Genomic DNA, 18,737 nt, shown 5'->3' on the forward strand with positions numbered 1-18,737 from the left:
TGGGGTTTTTTTGTTGTTGTTTGTTTGTTTTTAAGCACCATTCTCTGTAAACTCTAGAGACTGTTGTACATGAAAATCCCAAGAGATCACTAGTTTCTGAAATATTCAAACCAGCCCATCTGGCACCAGTAATGCTACATTCAAAGTCGCTGACATCACATTTTTTCCCATTCTTATGTTTCATAATGTTGAATGTTAACTGAAGCTCTTGACCTTTATCTATGTGCTTTTATCCATTGCACTGTTGTCACTGGATGCTTGGATAATTGTATGAATACATAAATGTACAGGTTTTCCTAATAAAGTAGCCATGATTTTGCCTATGGGGCCTAGTCACAAACCTAGAAAGGGAAATGAATGGTAAAGATTACTTTTTTAGTGGATCTTAAGCTGGATGTTAGTACTGAACACCATGTGGTTTTGCATGTGTTAGGGTTTTAATACAGTTTGTTGTTTTCTAAAGGAAAAGGGAATCCATTTATGACCAGAAGATATGTTTTCTCCCCAAATGGAGATCTTCTTCTATCATAACTTCAAATAGAGCAGACATTAAAAATATCTTTAAAGAGGAGATGGTTGTCTAATTGTATGTACTTTCCCTTGTTTGCTAAATGAGAAAAAAAATGTGTAAATAGTTTCATTTGTCCACCTATTAGATATATAAATATAATAATATTAATTCTAGCTATGCTGACTTTCTTTTCTTGGCTCATGGCAGGGTTTCTTTGTAGAATTTGTTTTTATTAAAAACTTAAGATACATGATCAGTAGAACCAATACACGTATTGTAATAAATTCAAACATGAGATGTAATGGAGATTCTTAAAAAAAAAAAATGTTCTCTTTAACAAAACCAGTTTTATTAATCGCATACACATTTACTTATTTGAATATTATAGTACATATAAGATGTAGAAATAGGGGGGAAAAATTATGCTTTAATAAATATTGCATAATTTGATTTAGTACACCTTAAATCTTAATTTTCAAAAAAGATGATTATTATTATTATTATTATTATTATTATTATTATTATTATTATTATTATGTAACTATTATATAGGTATTATAATAATAAGAAAAGCAAAGACCAGTAAGAAGTGAATGTTGGAAAGGAGTGTAATTATTTCAAACTCAGATTAAGCCTTCATTAAGATATTTTAAAAGATCGTGTTACAACTGATAACATTCCACCGTTATAAAGATTATATAGATCAAATTCAGCATTACCATAGGGATTCCCCTTTCCTAATGGAAACCCAGCCCTAATTAATTAAACTGTATTCTTGTGCTTTATTCCTATTTGTATTCTGCATTCATAAACTAGAACACTAGAATACTAGCATACTCAGTCGCTGAGGAATTTGTATGGGGAAATTCATTACCAGTTATTTAAAACAATTTAAAATGATCTAACAGGATTGTTAAAATGCTGGATTCACTTCATAGAAGCTTCCCAAATATCAGTCTGCAGTATTTACATACACATGCCAAATGAAAATAAATAAATAAATGATTGCTCATTTCAAACATTAAGCCCCTGCAATAAATATATGCATAAATGTAGTACCAACTTCCTGTCTTCATAATATCTGTTAATACAAAAATTGATCTTAATTCACATGTAGGGATTTTGGCTTTTCCTAAATATGAATTAGACAACAGCAGATTCTCAACATATGAAAATCTCTAGATTATATAATCAAATGTAAAATTACACTTTGTAAAAGTGTCTAGACTTGGATATAATTTTTTGACATCAGCAACAACCCCTCTGACAGAAACTGCCCCCTAATGCAGAGCTGTGAGGATAGTGCTGTTTATTGCAAGATTCAATTTAAAAGGGTAGTCATCAAACACAGATGAGAGAAACCACAGTGGTGCCTCTTCAATCACCATGCTTTATAAATGTCATAATCTACATTCTAAAAAAAATAAGAATAATAATTCAAATACCACTAACTTAGAACAAGTAAAAAAGGTATACATCATTTTGTATATACACAGATCAAGGGAAAACTAGCAGGTTGACAGAATTCAAAAATAATCATGAACAATCTAGTAAAAGACATTACTGATTGATATTTGTTCTCTTCGATGACAAGGTTGAATGTGTAGTCCACTGTCATGACGTCACTCTCCCAGGCGCATCATTACTGCAACAAAATCCAAAAGGATTCAAAACACATCAGATGTTAATGTCAGTGCTTCAGATTACATTCTGGGTTGCGTTTTGTTTTTAAATGTTCACTTGGATGGAGAGGAAGTGAGTGTACCAGGTTACATACATCAGTGCACATTGTTTTAAGTCGATGGTGTTCTTGGATCATTTGTATTATTCACTCTGTATAAGGACGTCTATCAAATGTGGTCTATAGGCTCTGCTATGAACTTAGTCTCACTTATCATTTGTTTTTGTTTGTTTGAGGCTCTGGTCACTCATCACAGAAATAAAAAACACCACCATGTGAAAATCATAAAGCCTCACCTTTAAGCAGTGTAGATTTTCACGTGCCTGTGTGATTAGCAACGTCACTGCCCGGGGGCGGGGCTTCATGGCAATCGACCAGACCAGTGGAACTGACTGTTTTTGCAGATTCACTGCACATCAACTCACTGCAGACAGTTCCAAAAGACTGAGAATAAAACAACTTCCCAGACACGCAATCGCAATCGTTCAAGCAAAAACCAGAGGTTCGATTTCAAATATATAAAACAAGAGTTTTACAGCTAACCCCAACGCTGAATAAGCTATCCAAATAAAGCATGCAATTAAAACACTATTTTACTGAAAGGCAAACAAATTAGACTACGTGCAAAAGTTTCCACTCTTAACCAGGTTGAGCTCTTTATTAGTGTTATTATTTTACGATTTCTTTTTACAAGACTTTAGCTAGCTATTGTAATTTCTCCTGAAATAATCCCCCTTTTCAGTGTTTAGACACTTTGTTTGTTTTCTAATCCTATAAACATTCCACTGCACCGTCAAATAACGCGCCTTCATTACATTTCTTAGTTTTTTCCTGAACATTTCTCTTAATTTCATTCATCGCGTATTTAGACTACAATAATTGTGCATGGCTGATTATATGATTCATGTCTTTGGTTAACTGTTTAACCTGTTAGTTCTGCGTCTTTCGAAAATAAATGACGTAACAAGCCCATTTTACGTCTTACACTCCAGTGTTACGTCATTTACAAACGACGCTATTGCTTCATTCACTGCAATGCCATGCGTAAAAGTATAAGGTGCCTTTTTCAAATATTCGAAGCATTTCTATTTTCACACGAAATGAAAAATGAACTCGGTTACAGCCAGTGTTGTTATTTGTATGGTCCAATAAAAAGGGTTTAACTAGCACTAACGAAATGCAAAAGCAAGGCGTGAACAGATGTGTAGTTTAAACAGAATAACCTTTTACAGAATTATGAATAAACAGCATAATTTGAAGGGGAAAAAAAGCCTTTTACTAAAACTATTCTTTTGTGATATGTGCTTTACTTTCGAACAAACTGGTACACATGGGAAATGCGGTAAAAAAAAAGAAAGCATTTAGCAGCATGTCGAAGTTCATGTGTGTTCATGTTTGTAGGCTTTTGGATGAAGTTCTTTCTGCTCTGGATTGAGCTGCTGAAGCTGCATTATCTCAGCACGCCCGCATGGTGGGAGCAGCTACTTCACTTTCTCCAGGTTACCAGCACGTGCTACAGATAAATACTACACCAAATACCACCAGAACCCTCCAAGTAAGAGATGGGTTAGCTGTAGATACAGATACAGTTTTTAAAAGAACCTTCTATACTATTATACTATATCTAATACATTACAACAATATTTCAGAACATTGGGCAGTTTGAACAACTTTATATAGCACCACATTTCTCTTACACTCAACTGATCAGTTCATAAATCTGTTTATAATCTATGGTAATATAGAAGTGTGTGATGGTAGGGTGTAAACTATTCTACACTGAAATGCTATATACAGTCAAGCACAAATGTTTAGGTTATTCTATCAAGATATTTGGTGGTTTATGTTTCTTTCTTATCATGTGGAACAAAAATTGTCAAATAATGTATGTAAAGATAAAAAAGTCTGCTAATAAATAATATAACAAATACTATTGAAGTTCTCCATAAGTAGGAAATGGGTTAGCTGTAGATTCAGAAACAAACTGTCACCTTTAAAGTACAACAATGTTTCAGAACACTGAAATACACTCAAATGATCAGTTCATAAATCTGTTTATAATCTATGGTAATATAGAAGTGTGTGATGGTAGGGTGTCAACTATTCTACACTGAAATGCTACATACAGACAAGCACAAATGTTTAAGTTATTCCATCAAGATTTTTGGTGGTTTATGTGTCTCAGATGTTTCTTTTTTATCATGTGGAACACAAATTGTCAAATAATGTATGCAAAAATACCAAATTCTGCTAATAAATAATATAACAAATACTATTGAAGTTCTCCATAAGTTAGAGATGGGTTAGCTGTAGATACAGATACAGTTTTTAAAAGAACCTTCTATACTATTATACTATATCTAATACATTACAACAATATTTCAGAACATTGGGCAGTTTGAACAACTTTATATAGCACCACATTTCTCTTACACTCAACTGATCAGTTCATAAATCTGTTTATAATCTATGGTAATATAGAAGTGTGTGATGGTAGGGTGTAAACTATTCTACACTGAAATGCTATATACAGTCAAGCACAAATGTTTAGGTTATTCTATCAAGATATTTGGTGGTTTATGTTTCTTTCTTATCATGTGGAACAAAAATTGTCAAATAATGTATGTAAAGATAAAAAATTCTGCTAATAAATAATATAACAAATACTATTGAAGTTCTCCATAAGTAGGAAATGGGTTATCTGTAGATTCAGAAACAAACTGTCACCTTTAAAGTACAACAATGTTTCAGAACACTGAAATACACTCAAATGATCAGTTCATAAATCTGTTTATAATCTATGGTAATATAGAAGTGTGTGATGGTAGGGTGTCAACTATTCTACACTGAAATGCTACATACAGACAAGCACAAATGTTTAAGTTATTCCATCAAGATTTTTGGTGGTTTATGTGTCTCAGATGTTTCTTTTTTGTCATGTGGAACACAAATTGTCAAATAATGTATGCAAAAATACCAAATTCTGCTAATAAATAATATAACAAATACTATTGAAGTTCTCCATAAGTTAGAGATGGGTTAGCTGTAGATACAGATACAGTTTTTAAAAGAACCTTCAATACATTACAATACAATACAACAGTATTTCAGAACACTAGGTATTTTTAACAACTTTAAAAAGCACCACATTTCTCTTACACTCAAATGATCAGTTCATAAATCTGTTTATAATCTTTAGTAATATAGAAGTGTGTGATGGTAGGGTGTCAACTATTCTACACTGAAATGCTACATACAGACAAGCACAAATGTTATTCTATCAAGATAGTTAGTGGTTTATGTGTCTCAGATGTTTCTTTTTTTATCATGTGGAACAAAAATTGTCAAATAATTTATGCAAAAATACCAAATTCTGCTAATAAATAATATAACAAATGCTATCAAAATTCTCCATAAGTAAGAGATGGGTTAGTTGTAGATACAGATACAGTTTTTAAAAGAACCTTCAATACATTACAATACAATACAACAGTATTTCAGAACACTGGGCAGTTTGAACAACTTTAAAAAGCACCATATTTCTCTTATACTCAATTGATCTAAATGTTATTCTATCAAGATATTTGGTGGTTTTTGTTTCTTAGATGTTTCTTTTTTATCATGTGGAACAAATATTGTCAAATAATGTATGTACACATACCAAATTCTGCTAATAAATAATATAATAAATACTATCGAAGTTCTCCATAAGTAGGAAATGGGTTAGCTGTAGATTCAGACACAACTGTCAACTTTAAAGTGCAACAATATTTCAGAACACCGGACAGTTTGAACAGATTTAAAATGAACCGACATTTCAGTTAGACTGAATTTATTCATTTGTAAATCTGGTTAATATCTATTGTAATCTGTAGAGGTGTGTGTTAGGTTTCACGGATGTCCCATCATTATCACATGTAACAAAATGGTCCAATAGTCTAAGTTAAGATATTAATATTATATTAAAACTGTAAATAAATAATATAACAAATACTATTAAAGTTCTCCAAAATAGGAGATGGGTTGTCTATAGATACAGACATATTTCCTAAACGAAATTTCATAATTTTTTACAGCAACATTTCAGAACACTGGAGCCTTAAATGCACCATCTGTGTTCATACACTGAATTTAGCAATTTTATAAGTTTGTTTATAATCTACAGTAATTGGTGGAGGTAGGGACATCATTAATTCTACATTCAAATGTTATATACAGTCAAATGCAAATGTTTAATTTATACAAGCAAGATGTTTGTTTTCAGTTTGACAGATATTTCCACATACTGTATGTTAAGATACTAAGATTTTAATAAGTTATTAATGCTATAAATAACTTCTGTAACATTATTAAAGCTCTACAAAAAATAAGACAAACTAAAGCTTCAAAATGTTTTTACACCATTATTTCAGAACAGCGGACACTTTGCACAGCCTTAAAATGTGTAACTTTTTTTTTTTTCATAAACTGAATCTTTCAATTTATAAATCTGTTTAAAACCCTGCACTCAATATGTAGATGCATGTGGTTGGGGGTATCAGTAATTGTAAGTTCAAATGTTATATACAGCAAGTGCCAAAGTTAAAGCTATTTCGACAACATTTAGTGTGTTAGGATTCATAGATGTTTCCTCTTTATTATTTAATCCTCAAAATGCTCAAATTCTCCAAAAGTGGGAGATGAGTATGCTGTAGATATATGCACATTTGATAAACAAAACTTCAGCAACACAGCAATATTTCAGAACATTGGACAGTTTGTCAAGCACAAATGTTTAAGTATACAAATAGGACATTTGGTGTGTTATGTTACACAGACGTTCGATCATTGCCACATGGTCTAATGGTGTAATGAAAACAAACAAAGGATATGAGTTCAGAAGTTTGCATTTCCCTGTAGATGTGCTCTAATAACATGTATGTCCACATTTATACTTGACTCCAACTTCCTTATATCCTCCAAGCAGCTTTTAAATCCTCAGGTCAGGTTTAATATTCAGCTCTGTGTTAGTCCATAACTCTGCCAGATTGCTTTGCCAATCAGGAACCCCATTCTTCCTGACATTTCTGTTATAAATGCTGCCAGATGTCATACACTGCCTTCTTCAGATAAACACTGCAGACCAAGAAGATCATAGCAAAACCCAGTTTCAAAACATTTTTCTAGTGAATTTGCCTTATGCTTTTGATTGTGCCTTGCTGTACAAACACATGTCCACATCTCATTTTTAGCATATTTGAAGTTTTTTTGTAAAACATTTCCATTTTTTTTTCACACAGAAACCATGTGGGAAGCAAACATTTGGTATATAGCCTAAAAAAAATGCAGAACAGCAAATTAATATGTACTAGAGTGCTCCTGTGCAGCAGAGGGTGTTGTGTTGAGTTTAGTGTATACTGTATTGTTTATTGTATGGGTTATATTTTACTGTATAGTCTATTATCTGTATTTACTGAATTTTGCATCACTGTGTGTATGCTCTTGTCTGGCACTGTTTGGTGTTAAGTGTAACACTGTGATTCTTGGGGAAGGACATTTCGTTCCTAACACTGCATCTGTCTGTGCTGGGAGGAACAACAATAAAGCCTACTAGACATGGCATAAAAGAGCTTTAAACACAAAATGTTCTCATTCTTTACCGAAAGCCCTACTCCCCGATCTTTGCTCGTACATATGTACTTAAACAGTTCTCTTTACGAATTTATAATAATTAATATAAAACGTTGATGAACGATTTTACTTCTTCAATTCAAAATGGGGGAAAGAGACTTTTAAACGGGAGGCGAGCCGTGAGCGCGGGGGTGTGTTCATTACGTCATCAGATTTTAAAGGAGAGAGCGTTTGTGATTGGCTCCTGCACACCCCGCCCACCCCAACCTCTCTCCATTTTGGGAGCAGTAAAAGGGAGATAAAACAGTTTTGCAGTTGATCGTCGGAAAACTGCGTGGTTTATGATTGCAAATTAATTAATTTAGTGCAGCATTGGACCAGAGGAATTGGTCTGGACTAGTCAGGTAGTGCAGAATTACCATGTGTACAACATTACCTGTAATCATTTCTTCTTCTGTCTTTCTTAATTCCTTTCTTTTTTAATTATTTCAATAATTTAACACATTAAAAGTAAATACCGTTCAGGGTTCGAAGAGTTTTTATTATACAGATGTATCATATGCATGTTATCTTTTCCTGCTTGCTTGTTTATCACTAAGTTAGAGATTAAAAAATTAAATTGGATCCAAACTTGTCTTCCAATAAGCTTCTTATTAGGAAAACACTGTGAATTGTAGATCAGTAGTTTGTGTTTTTATTAAGCTAGTTTTCTTGTACAGGAGCTCTGCTGTTAAAGCTTATTGTGCATGCTTACAGGTTTAAAAAATGTTCATCAGTGTGTGATGTGATTAAATATCTGTGATCACATTTAAAGTCATGTAAATTGTGATTTATCTCAAATATTTCAAAGGTTATTTTTTCCCATGTTCTTATTTCTGAACCATATCCATGCTATTATAATTGTGTTGATGTAAGAAGTCTGACAATCAAATTTGTTTTACACCATTCTTTGTAGTAAAATTATATAAATCAAACTGTTGTAGGATTTTTTCAGTGCTTCTGTAGTGAAATGGTATGAGTCTGCTTATGTTAAATCAATGCAAAGTAAAGTTGTATGTTAATGTTTCTACTAAAGGCTATAAGCCTTTTAATATCTATATAGGAAAATATTAATTACACTACACAGGGAACAAAAGAAAGCTTAATTCTAGTTTGCAGCTTCTTTAAATGAGATGAGGGATTAAACCATTGGAAGCATTTTCCAAAATTATTTCTGCATCTCTAAAACATTATTGTGTCAATTTATGGACAATTCAAAACTATAGACTAAATGTCCCTGAAATTCACTAAAGAAAATGAAGACAATAATTAAAAACACTTCTTTTTACTGAACAAATAGTGGAAATATTAACATGTTTTTCCCACTTCTTATTCATTTGATCACTGGACTACTACTGTATTAAACTGTATTTGTTCCAGCTGCTGTTAGTCCTCTAATGTCACTGATACTAAAATATCAGCATTTCCCCTTTAGTTTAGGCAGCCTAATTGAAATAAATTAGCTGTTTACTGTAAACACTTTGTGCTTTGGTACCTGTAATCTTTTTACTATGTTCTGAACGTTTCATTAAATATAAGTGAATATTCTGTATACATAATTTACACAATTAAATATACCAGCAATACACAGATTTGGTTTTGCAATTGAGCAGACGTGCTTCTCCAAAAGAAAACTAACGAATGACCATTCTATAAACTTATTTACTTCTGTGAATAATAAATTTTGCACTTTAAAGTACATACCAGATCAGAATGTTTACTTTTTGTCTCAATACATCAATAAAATACATTCTTACGTTGTTTGGGATTTTCACTGAAATATTTATTCCTGTAATGCACATATCCAAAACTAAACCTAACCGTTGTTAACATTGTATTTATTGTATTTTCAAGTCTATAAAGTTGCAGAGGGATAACAAAGTTACATATGTGCTCTAATCCTAAATGTAATCATGCTAACTGAAAGGCTCATTTTGGATTTTTTTTTCAAGCAAAGTTGTGTTTTATGATAATATATTTTTTAGATAAAAATCTAAAAATCTATCCTGCAATAATGAAATTTCCTCTACTGCATCAAAGAGTCTTGCATTAATGCTTACAAAAATCAGAAAATGAAATATTAAACTAAGAAGCGATTTGTTAGTTTTAGTTACCTGTAAGATCTATATACCCTCTCACCCAATAAAAAAGGAGAAGTCTCCTTTCCCATTCAGTTATGCTATCCCCAACCCCCAACCCCCTCCCAGCATGTGATCAGGTCACACCCACAAAGCTAACAAGAGCTGGTTTGGGTTTCAGGGGGTTGTACTGATATGGTGATTTCTTCACTACATTAAATAACTGCAAGTTATTCACATTACAAAATGTTAATCTTCAAAAAGAAGCACTTTAATTTCATGTGACTTTATATCAACAAGCACTATGGTGTACATACATTCAGAAGACCAGAGTCCCTTCTGAAGTGTTCATATCAAGTCTTCATATCAGTTCATATCAGTCTTATGATATTAGCCTGATATAAATCCCTAACACGTACAGATCACTTTGTGTTTGCTCCATATACATTGTTGTCACAACTTTAGCACTTGCATGTAGATTAAGATTTGACCTTCTGCCCCAGTGGTCCAAGTCCCCCAGTGCATGCACTATGTTTAAGAAACCAAACACTACATGGATATAGGAGAAGGGAAATTAAAAAGAAAAAAAGGAAAAAAAAAACGCATCACACATGATTACATCATTATATCATATCATACAGCAATAGACACACAAAATGATAGACCAGTTACACTACTAATCAATTTGTCTTCTACCTGAACAGTATTCAAGACTACACTTTAAGAAGAACGTTCCATCTTGCACCCTTTAGGATTCTTCAGTTTGTCATTTTGGGAGAAACACATAAAAGTTTTCAGTGGAACATTATAACAAAAGGTCCTCTTCCCTTCCAGAGAGGAATCCAAGTAGAACCCTTTAGGAAGAAAAGAACCCTTAATCATCCAAAGAACCTTTTTCATAAGAGTATAGTTAATTTCACTTTGAAAGCAAGGTGAAAATCCAGAAGACATCTTTATATGAGCAGCAAGAGTCTCTGAACTGCCATTCACCCTAAAGGACAAAGTTTATGCTTGAATTTTTTACCCTTTTCCTTTCTTACACACAGTTATTCATAGATATACAGTGTTCACAAAACCAATACATACACTTTATAAGTGGGGTGTTCCTTCACTGCTCTTTTCACCTTTTAATTGTCAATTTCTGTTCACTACTACTCTGTTCACTATTACTTGAAGACAATAATACTGAAGGACAGGTGTCGGGCTCCAATCCTGCAGGCCCTGTAGTACTGTAAAGTTTTAGTATTCTGCCTCATTTAACACACCTAATTCAATTCAGTGTCTTCATTTGCTCGATATGATGTGTCAGAGCAGAGGGAATAGTTGTTCAGGACCATCTTACACCCCTTATTTAAAGCAAAAAAAATTGCTTTTGATAGGTTATCTGCTAGTGAAGTGATCACCAATCCTTTAATCGCCAAAGCTGCTTTGTTTAAGAATTCATTTCCACCCATAATCCAACAGAGCTAATCAACCTAACAAAGTAGACTGATTATCTGGAGCAGGTGTGCTACATTAGGTTTGGAAAAGAAATATGTAAGAAGGTGTGTCCAGGAACAGGACTAGTGATCACTGTACTAGCAGATTTTAGCAAGCACTGTTAAATCATTCACACTGTTAGTGTGATACTTCACACTGTTAGTGCAAGTAGTGTTGCATCCTTGGAAATTCAACAGCATGAATGTACTATTACACACTTTATCCTAGAACCATTACAAATGAAGTGTGAAACATCAGACATATTTTGCACTAGCAGTCACAGTCTGATATGTAATGGAAGGGGCAGAGCCATCAAAACGTGCTGCGGTGCTAACTTTTCTAAGTGCCGTAAACCACAAAGGTATCACTGCTGGACTGCAAATACAATTAGTAGAAAAAGTTAGGGGTGAACCTTTTGGTGGTGCTCCCTGGTTTAAGCTTTTCTAGTGACGTAAGGCACAGTAATTTGTCATTTCTGTTTAGTACAAAGAGTCAGTGTTTGAGTCAGCATCGCTACCCTACAAAAAATCCTGGCAGCCAAGTACAATGCACGTGATTTGATACACTTTTGGCTTTACTTGTAATCTAGTAAGTAAATCACTGTAGTATGTTTAGCCAATATAAACTAGTTTATCAAAGTACCCATGCACTCAAAAACTTTAATTTAAATAGCTGTATATTGAATCAGCTTGACTAACCTAATATTTATTTATTTGTTTGTTTGTTTGTTTGTTCATGTATATCCATCCATCCATAGGTAACCATAGTAGTCTGCTGAAGGGATGGGGCAGACATGAAAGAAATGCAACTGAGCGTTTCTGATTTGCATATTAATCCATATTTCAAGATCTGTGTTCTTGTTTACCTTAAAGTTGTCTGAAGTTGTAGAGATGCACCTATATATGTGTGTGTGTGCGTGCGCGTGTGTATCTATGTATGTATATGTGTGTGTGTGCGTATATGTGTATATAACATTATATATATATATATATATATATAGATATATAGATATAGACAGATGTATATATAAATATATAATTTATTATATAATTAACATTACTTAGACCATCATTTTAATGGTTTAAATGCCCTATTCGTGTGTACATTTTACATATTTTTATGTAAAAATCATGATAATCCTATCCTGTTTAACAACACCCTACAGTACGTACACCAGTCAGAACTGAAAGAAAAATACTCGCTGTAGCAACACAAAATCACCTCGTTAGGAGTGTAATTTTAACACAACGTAAGCAAGTATTTAGCTTTCAGTAAATAAGAAACCTCTGCTGCATCACTACACAAAGCGGAGGGGGAAAAAAACAACCGGAGCGGAGTATGAAAATGTAAAAGCTCGTGCTTTGCTGGTGTGTGCAAGCGGTGAAGCCAGCGCGCGCTTCATGGAGCCCATGAGAGGCCATTTTCTTTCAAACGAGGCTGGGGTGCAGCCGCCACGTGTACAAGTCCTCCAAGAACTATACTAAACCTTCCCAGTGTTGTTTACTGACTCATAGCTTTGCCATGCGAGTGAAAGATCACTTTTTAGTGTCATATCACGGAAAGTAGCATAGAGAAACTACAGAACACACAGTTCGTATGTACAGGTCTTGTGCAACAGTTGATTCGCTCACTTCCTGATGGTAGGCGGGATGCAGCAGCAGCAGGCCGTGCACTTTCACAGCCCTCCATTTTGACTCGATTGTCAAAGCCTATGGGCTATGCTATGGTGCTGTAAATCTCCAGCAGAGCCGCTGAAACTCTCAAGTAAATGCGGAAAGCATGTTCAGTGTTGTAGCACGGATCTAACACATGAATATTACTTAGGTATCATATTTACCAGTAGCGCGAGACACACTGTTTCTGTTTACAGAGTTTCAGAGGAAGTTCAAAAAATGTAACAGAAATTTTCGCCGACATTTAGAAACTTTTACTACTTCAATAGACTATGTGAGGATTAAAAATACAGTGAATTTCTAATTTATTAAACGCCATATTGCCTCCAAAAGACACCCTAGGCCGCTCGTGCAGCCACACACGCGTATAGAGGTATACACTATGCACAATAAGAGTGGGGAAGAAATAATGTAGTAGCAGAAGTCTTTGGTAGTAATTGGTAGTCTTTTAACACATTATGGCCTTATGTCACAGCACATCAGCTTGCGTTTCGCTAGAATCTGAACCAGCGTAAAGAGCGATTGGGCTAAGCAGAAGAAATTTCTGCCACAATCTGACATGCAGATGCAATACCCAAAGACATGTTGACTCCGTGATAGGGCACAAGCGTACTACTGCACGGTAGTGAAGAAAGCCCATTGCACAGAAGGACTAGCTGGCCCAACACACGCCCATCTGCTGCTGTGCTCTATACACACACACACACACACACATACACACACGTCGATGAGATCCGGCCCCTTCTCCAGCTACTCCGACAGACCACGTGGTTTCCTCTTTGCAAACAAAAAAATTAGTAAATTCGAGTCGCTGTAGAGGCGGTGCCGTCGCCAGGCAGTAGGATCTGTATGACAGTGCAAGGGTACAGCTCTACGCTGAGGGGCAGATAGAGAGAAAGAGAAAAGAAATTCTCGCGATCCCGCCATACTTCTCTACCACTATTCCACCATAACCACCATCACATTAATACAGAGCAATACCGTTTGCTACACGGTGCAGGAAATTCGCCAGGATTGCTACAATCAAGGATTCTCCACTCGCCGCCGGACTTCATCGGACTGCAACGTTAGTGTTAGGCGAACTTTCCCCGTATTATTTTAAGATTCTTCCTCGGAATTCTTTCGTTTTCAGTTGCAACTCGTTGTAATTTACACGTGCTTTTCATTTTTTAGCAGGCTCAATATATATTTTGGACAGATAGCCCCCCTGTTTGTAGAAAAGTTTTTTTTTTTTTTTTTTTTTTTTTTTTAAGTTCTGATTTTTTTTTTTTTTTTTTAAAAACGGGGGAAAGCATTGAATTTTTTTCCACAATGAACAAGCTATATATTGGAAATCTGAATGAAAATGTGACCGCAGAGGACTTGGTTAAAACCTTTGAAGACTACAAGATTCCTTACTCTGGGCAGTTTCTAGTGAAAACGGGATACGCGTTTGTTGATTGCCCGGACGACCAATGGGCTATGAAAGCAATTGAAACATTTTCTGGTAAGTAATTCACTGTAACAGACTCATTGTTGCAGTTTTACTCCACTCGTATTGCTTCATACACAACAAACTATTTCTGAATGTCCTGAAGTGCTATGCTCAAATCTCTCTCTCTCTCCTTTTTTTTTTTTTTTTTTAAAGATGTGGGCTATGGCTCGTTAAGCTATACATTTCTGCTCTTGGCAGTGTAAAGGAATGAAGTGTGCATGTCTTTGACCCAAGGAGTGTAAAATAACTTTTTATACTCATAGGCTAGCCAAGACATCAACGTACTTCTGTTTGCTGTACTACCCTTACAGTGTTGTCTGATTAGATTAGGAGCCTGACATTAATACTAACATTCATATGAATTTAGTTGGACTCGCAAGAAGCCCTGAAACCTGTCTCCATATTCAGTAGAATCCACTAAGTCCAGCTACAGAGTGAAATCCCACCCCTCCCCCTTTTGGCTAATAGGCCGCTATAGTAAGATAAACCACGTTTCATGTAGTGTATAGGCCTATTGTAGGTGCACGTAAAAGAAATGGCCATGGAGTCCCCCTTCGAAGATAAAGCTAAATGCAACACTGAATTATACATGTACAAGCTACCTATTGTCCATATATAAAATAACTCCCTGCTTGTCCACATATGTTGCATGTGATATGTGGGCTCTATATAGCACGAAGGTCGCCATGCTTTTGCTCTGTTACAATTCGCAGACTAAGAAGGCTTATTTAACTATATTCTCCAATGTCTGATTGTAAAACTTTCTGTGGACATGTACATAAAACAGCGAATAAAGTCTAGAAACGACTTCCATAACACAAATGGCGAGAGTAGCCTATAGAGGCTGTGTGTCCAGTGAAATGTGAAAATGCAACAGAAATGTAGCAGGGTTCAATGTGCTTTACCACAACAACTCTGGCGAGAAGACTTTATCACTAACTTTTTTTTTTCTAGCTCACAGCAGAGCCCCATATGAGCATATAAGCCCTTCAATAGTTATGTAGCGTACTTCTTTTTTCTTTTCCTTTTCTTTAAATAATTCATTGACACTGAAAAGAAGCTAGCTTGTAACGGGTCCAATTACTAGCATTTAAAATGTTTAATATAGCTAACATATGTTAGCTAGTGTGGACCAATGAATGGATTCGATGGCCTTATTTTGTGATTTTTTTTTTATAGGTAAAGTGGAACTTCACGGCAAACGAATTGAAGTAGAACATTCTGTCCCTAAGAAACAAAGGTATTTGGTTTTACTTTAAATCTTTGCTCTGTTGCTGCAAACATGAATGTATGCATTATGCTATATGGCATACATACCAGGGAGGTGTAGCTACATACAGGGATATGTTTCGCCCTTTTGCTTTATTCTTCTTATGGGTCAAATTTGTGGATATATTGGGTTTAAAAATACAGTATAGGTCACTGTTTTTAACTTTGTTTCCAAACACCTTCCTGTTTTTTTTCCATATCGACATAAATATATTTATCTTCTTAATAGGGCCATTGTAGCGTTTGATAGTTAAAGCACAAAAGACGATAGGCTGTGAATGGCGCATCACGTGCTTTTACAGGAATATTTTCTAATAAGTTCGGCTGCTATTTTTTGGGTTATTCTTTGTTTTCAACATAAACTAACCTCGATGTTGTTGCTGCCGTTTACTGCAGTGCTTCCATTAGTACTCCGTTTCATACATGAAGAAAGGCCTGGTCTAAAGTAAGGCCTAGGCCTCGATGGATCTTTTGTTGAGTCATAAACTCTAAGCTGTTGTGCCTGAAGGATCGATGGGCTAATAGCCTAACGTTTTGTTTTAAAAAGCAGTCATTAAGTCGATATGGCTCTAATATTGCATTGACTGCATTGTGTTAATAAAGTTCACGTTACTATGCATGGTGCCTAATATTTCGGATAGCACATGTTTAGCAGCTACTACAAGAATTTAAAAATATGTGAAATTAATGGGTTACTGTATTAATGCAAACGCGTGCTGTGTTCAGCGCGAGCAGAATGACGTTAAGGTGTGACTACGTGAATAGTGAGATGTATACGTGAGATGTGACTACGTAAGATGTATAGTCAGGATCTCTCAGAAGCTAGGACTGGATCTACCTTACAATGTTCCAATAGCCTAGTGGGACTGTGTTTATAAAAAAAAAAAAAATCCTCCACCCTGCCCACTTTTTTCTCACCCCACTCTCAACCCGTTAAAAATTAGCATAGCCATTCAAAAAAAAAAAAACTTTGATATTCACTTATCAAATGAAACGACCGTGAATTATGCAGTACTAGTTATGTGATCGAATAAGTAAATGTGACACGTGTCAAATCAGACACAAAAAGAAGTGCCTATCTTGATACTTTTTTTTTTTTTTTTTTTTTGCGTTATTATTCAATCAAGTCTAGTGGGTGCCACTGAACAGGTAGGCCTATATCTTAAATGCTATTGCCTACTCGCCTTAATACTGAAATATTTATTTATTTGTATACTGTTGAGGGTCTAATATGAGCACGCGCCCACAATTTCCAATCCGGGTTTCTCTACTTTAATAAATTTGAGACTGAATATACGTTTAATGCTCCGTTTCCTAGCCATCTAATAATCACTGATGGTAAGAATTATATGTGGTGCTGCATAAAGTATGTTGGTTTGCAAAACTACCTTTTGTCGTCGTGCTGTCCTGCTTTTAATATTCTGAATTGAATTTCAAGTCAGATTGAAATGGCACGTGGTCGCCATCATTGAGAATAAGCAATCCAACGTCAGCAAATAAGAAAATGGCGCCCAGTGCAGCTCTGGGTGGCGAAACCTATGTGGAGGCTCATGCCTGGCTATAGAGGACAACGAGGAAATGTATTCAAAAATCCATTTTTATTGACACACATACGCTAAATACGAAAAATGTAATGTCAAATGAATAATATTCTGAATATTATTATTAGTGGTAACAGCAGAAGAGGCATTATGCTGTGCTCGCTATCAGAGAGATCCTGTACATGTATACCTATTTATAACAAAAAAAAATCTATATATATATATTGGTTCCGTGTTTTATGGATTCCTTCTAAATACACATAGTGTGAACATTCAGATGAAATGTATTTTGTCCCTATTATTTGAAATAAGCATAGAATGTCCAAATAAAAAAGACACAAGAAGCTCATATGTAGAAGACGAGGAATGCTAATTAGGTCAAAGGTATCGTCGCTCTTTCGCCGCCATTTTGACTCCCCTAGGTCTGCGTCTCTAATTCATATGGAAGGACATTTCTATATCAAAATTAGCATTAAGATGTGCTTGTGCATGCTTGTGAATATAATCTAGTATGTAGCCTATTTGTTTTTTTTTTTTTTCTTGTTTTTTTTTTTTTACGAGTGTGGTCTAAATACAATATGAGCTAAAGGAAATTTTTATCCTGCTTGGTTAGTGGTAACGCTAATAAAACAACAAAAGAGGCAAATTGGACCAAGTGTTCTTGCAACCGTTAGCATGGTTCCCTGTGTGTATGTGTATATATGTGTGTGCACGTGTATACGTGTGTGTGTGTGTGAGAATATGTGTGTGAGAGAGAGAGGGTGGAGGCCATAGTCACATTGGAGTTTCCTATTGTGTGTGTGTCTTTCTGTATGGTAACATGGGGCCTTATATAAGTATTCAGAAGTGGACTGAGAAATAGCTTCTTTTTAAGCATGGCCATGGGTCAAGAAAGCCTTTAACACTCAAAATGACAGCACAGACACACGTCCATGTGGAACAGCAAGTTGAGCATAATAATCTTTGTGTGCTTTGTGTGCAGACAAAATTAGATTAGAAAAAATAGTATTTTGAGGAAACAATGTAGACATGCACGCTATGTGCAGGAGTGTATGGCAGGCCCAAAATCTCACGTGGTGCCATCCTATGCTTCATGCTTGATGTTGAATTTGCATGAGCTGTTCTGAACGTCTAAGGCTTTTAAAATGAAATGGAAGCTAAGGGGATGCCCCACATCACCTACTGAGAGCCAATTGCTAAGAAGTATATTGAGATCTAGCCCATACGGAAGCACCATATCACTATTAGACAATAATTGATTTAATCAACTCAGTTAATACATTTAACTCTATTCAACACTACTGATTGTGACAGATTAATTAGCCTATAATAAGTATTATAGGAATATGTATACTTTGGGCTGTGGATTGACCACTAGTAAT

The 18,737-nt window shown here is 35.0% G+C and overlaps 1 protein-coding gene and 1 long non-coding RNA gene across 2 annotated transcripts in view; one reads left to right on the forward strand and one right to left on the reverse strand.

Annotated features, from left to right (window-relative positions):
* Positions 1-1,600: 1,600 nt before the first annotated feature.
* LOC117599011 (uncharacterized) lies at positions 1,601-18,547 on the reverse strand. The gene is made up of 3 exons (XR_004579453.2): positions 17,203-18,547; positions 2,489-2,616; positions 1,601-2,156 (listed from the first exon to the last, which is right to left on the reverse strand). It is a non-coding gene; the product is annotated as an uncharacterized LOC117599011 (long non-coding RNA).
* Positions 13,789-18,737, forward strand: part of igf2bp1 (insulin-like growth factor 2 mRNA binding protein 1) — a 41,717-nt gene continuing 36,768 nt past the window's right edge. The window contains exons 1-2 of the mRNA XM_034310315.2: positions 13,789-14,557; positions 15,725-15,785. Of these exons, the coding sequence (XP_034166206.1) occupies positions 14,383-14,557; positions 15,725-15,785 (236 nt within the window). The 5' untranslated portion in view covers positions 13,789-14,382. The remainder of the gene's footprint in view (positions 14,558-15,724; positions 15,786-18,737) is intronic.

Source organism: Pangasianodon hypophthalmus, chromosome 13 (genome assembly GCF_027358585.1).
Source record: "Pangasianodon hypophthalmus isolate fPanHyp1 chromosome 13, fPanHyp1.pri, whole genome shotgun sequence".
NCBI lineage: Eukaryota > Metazoa > Chordata > Actinopteri > Siluriformes > Pangasiidae > Pangasianodon > Pangasianodon hypophthalmus.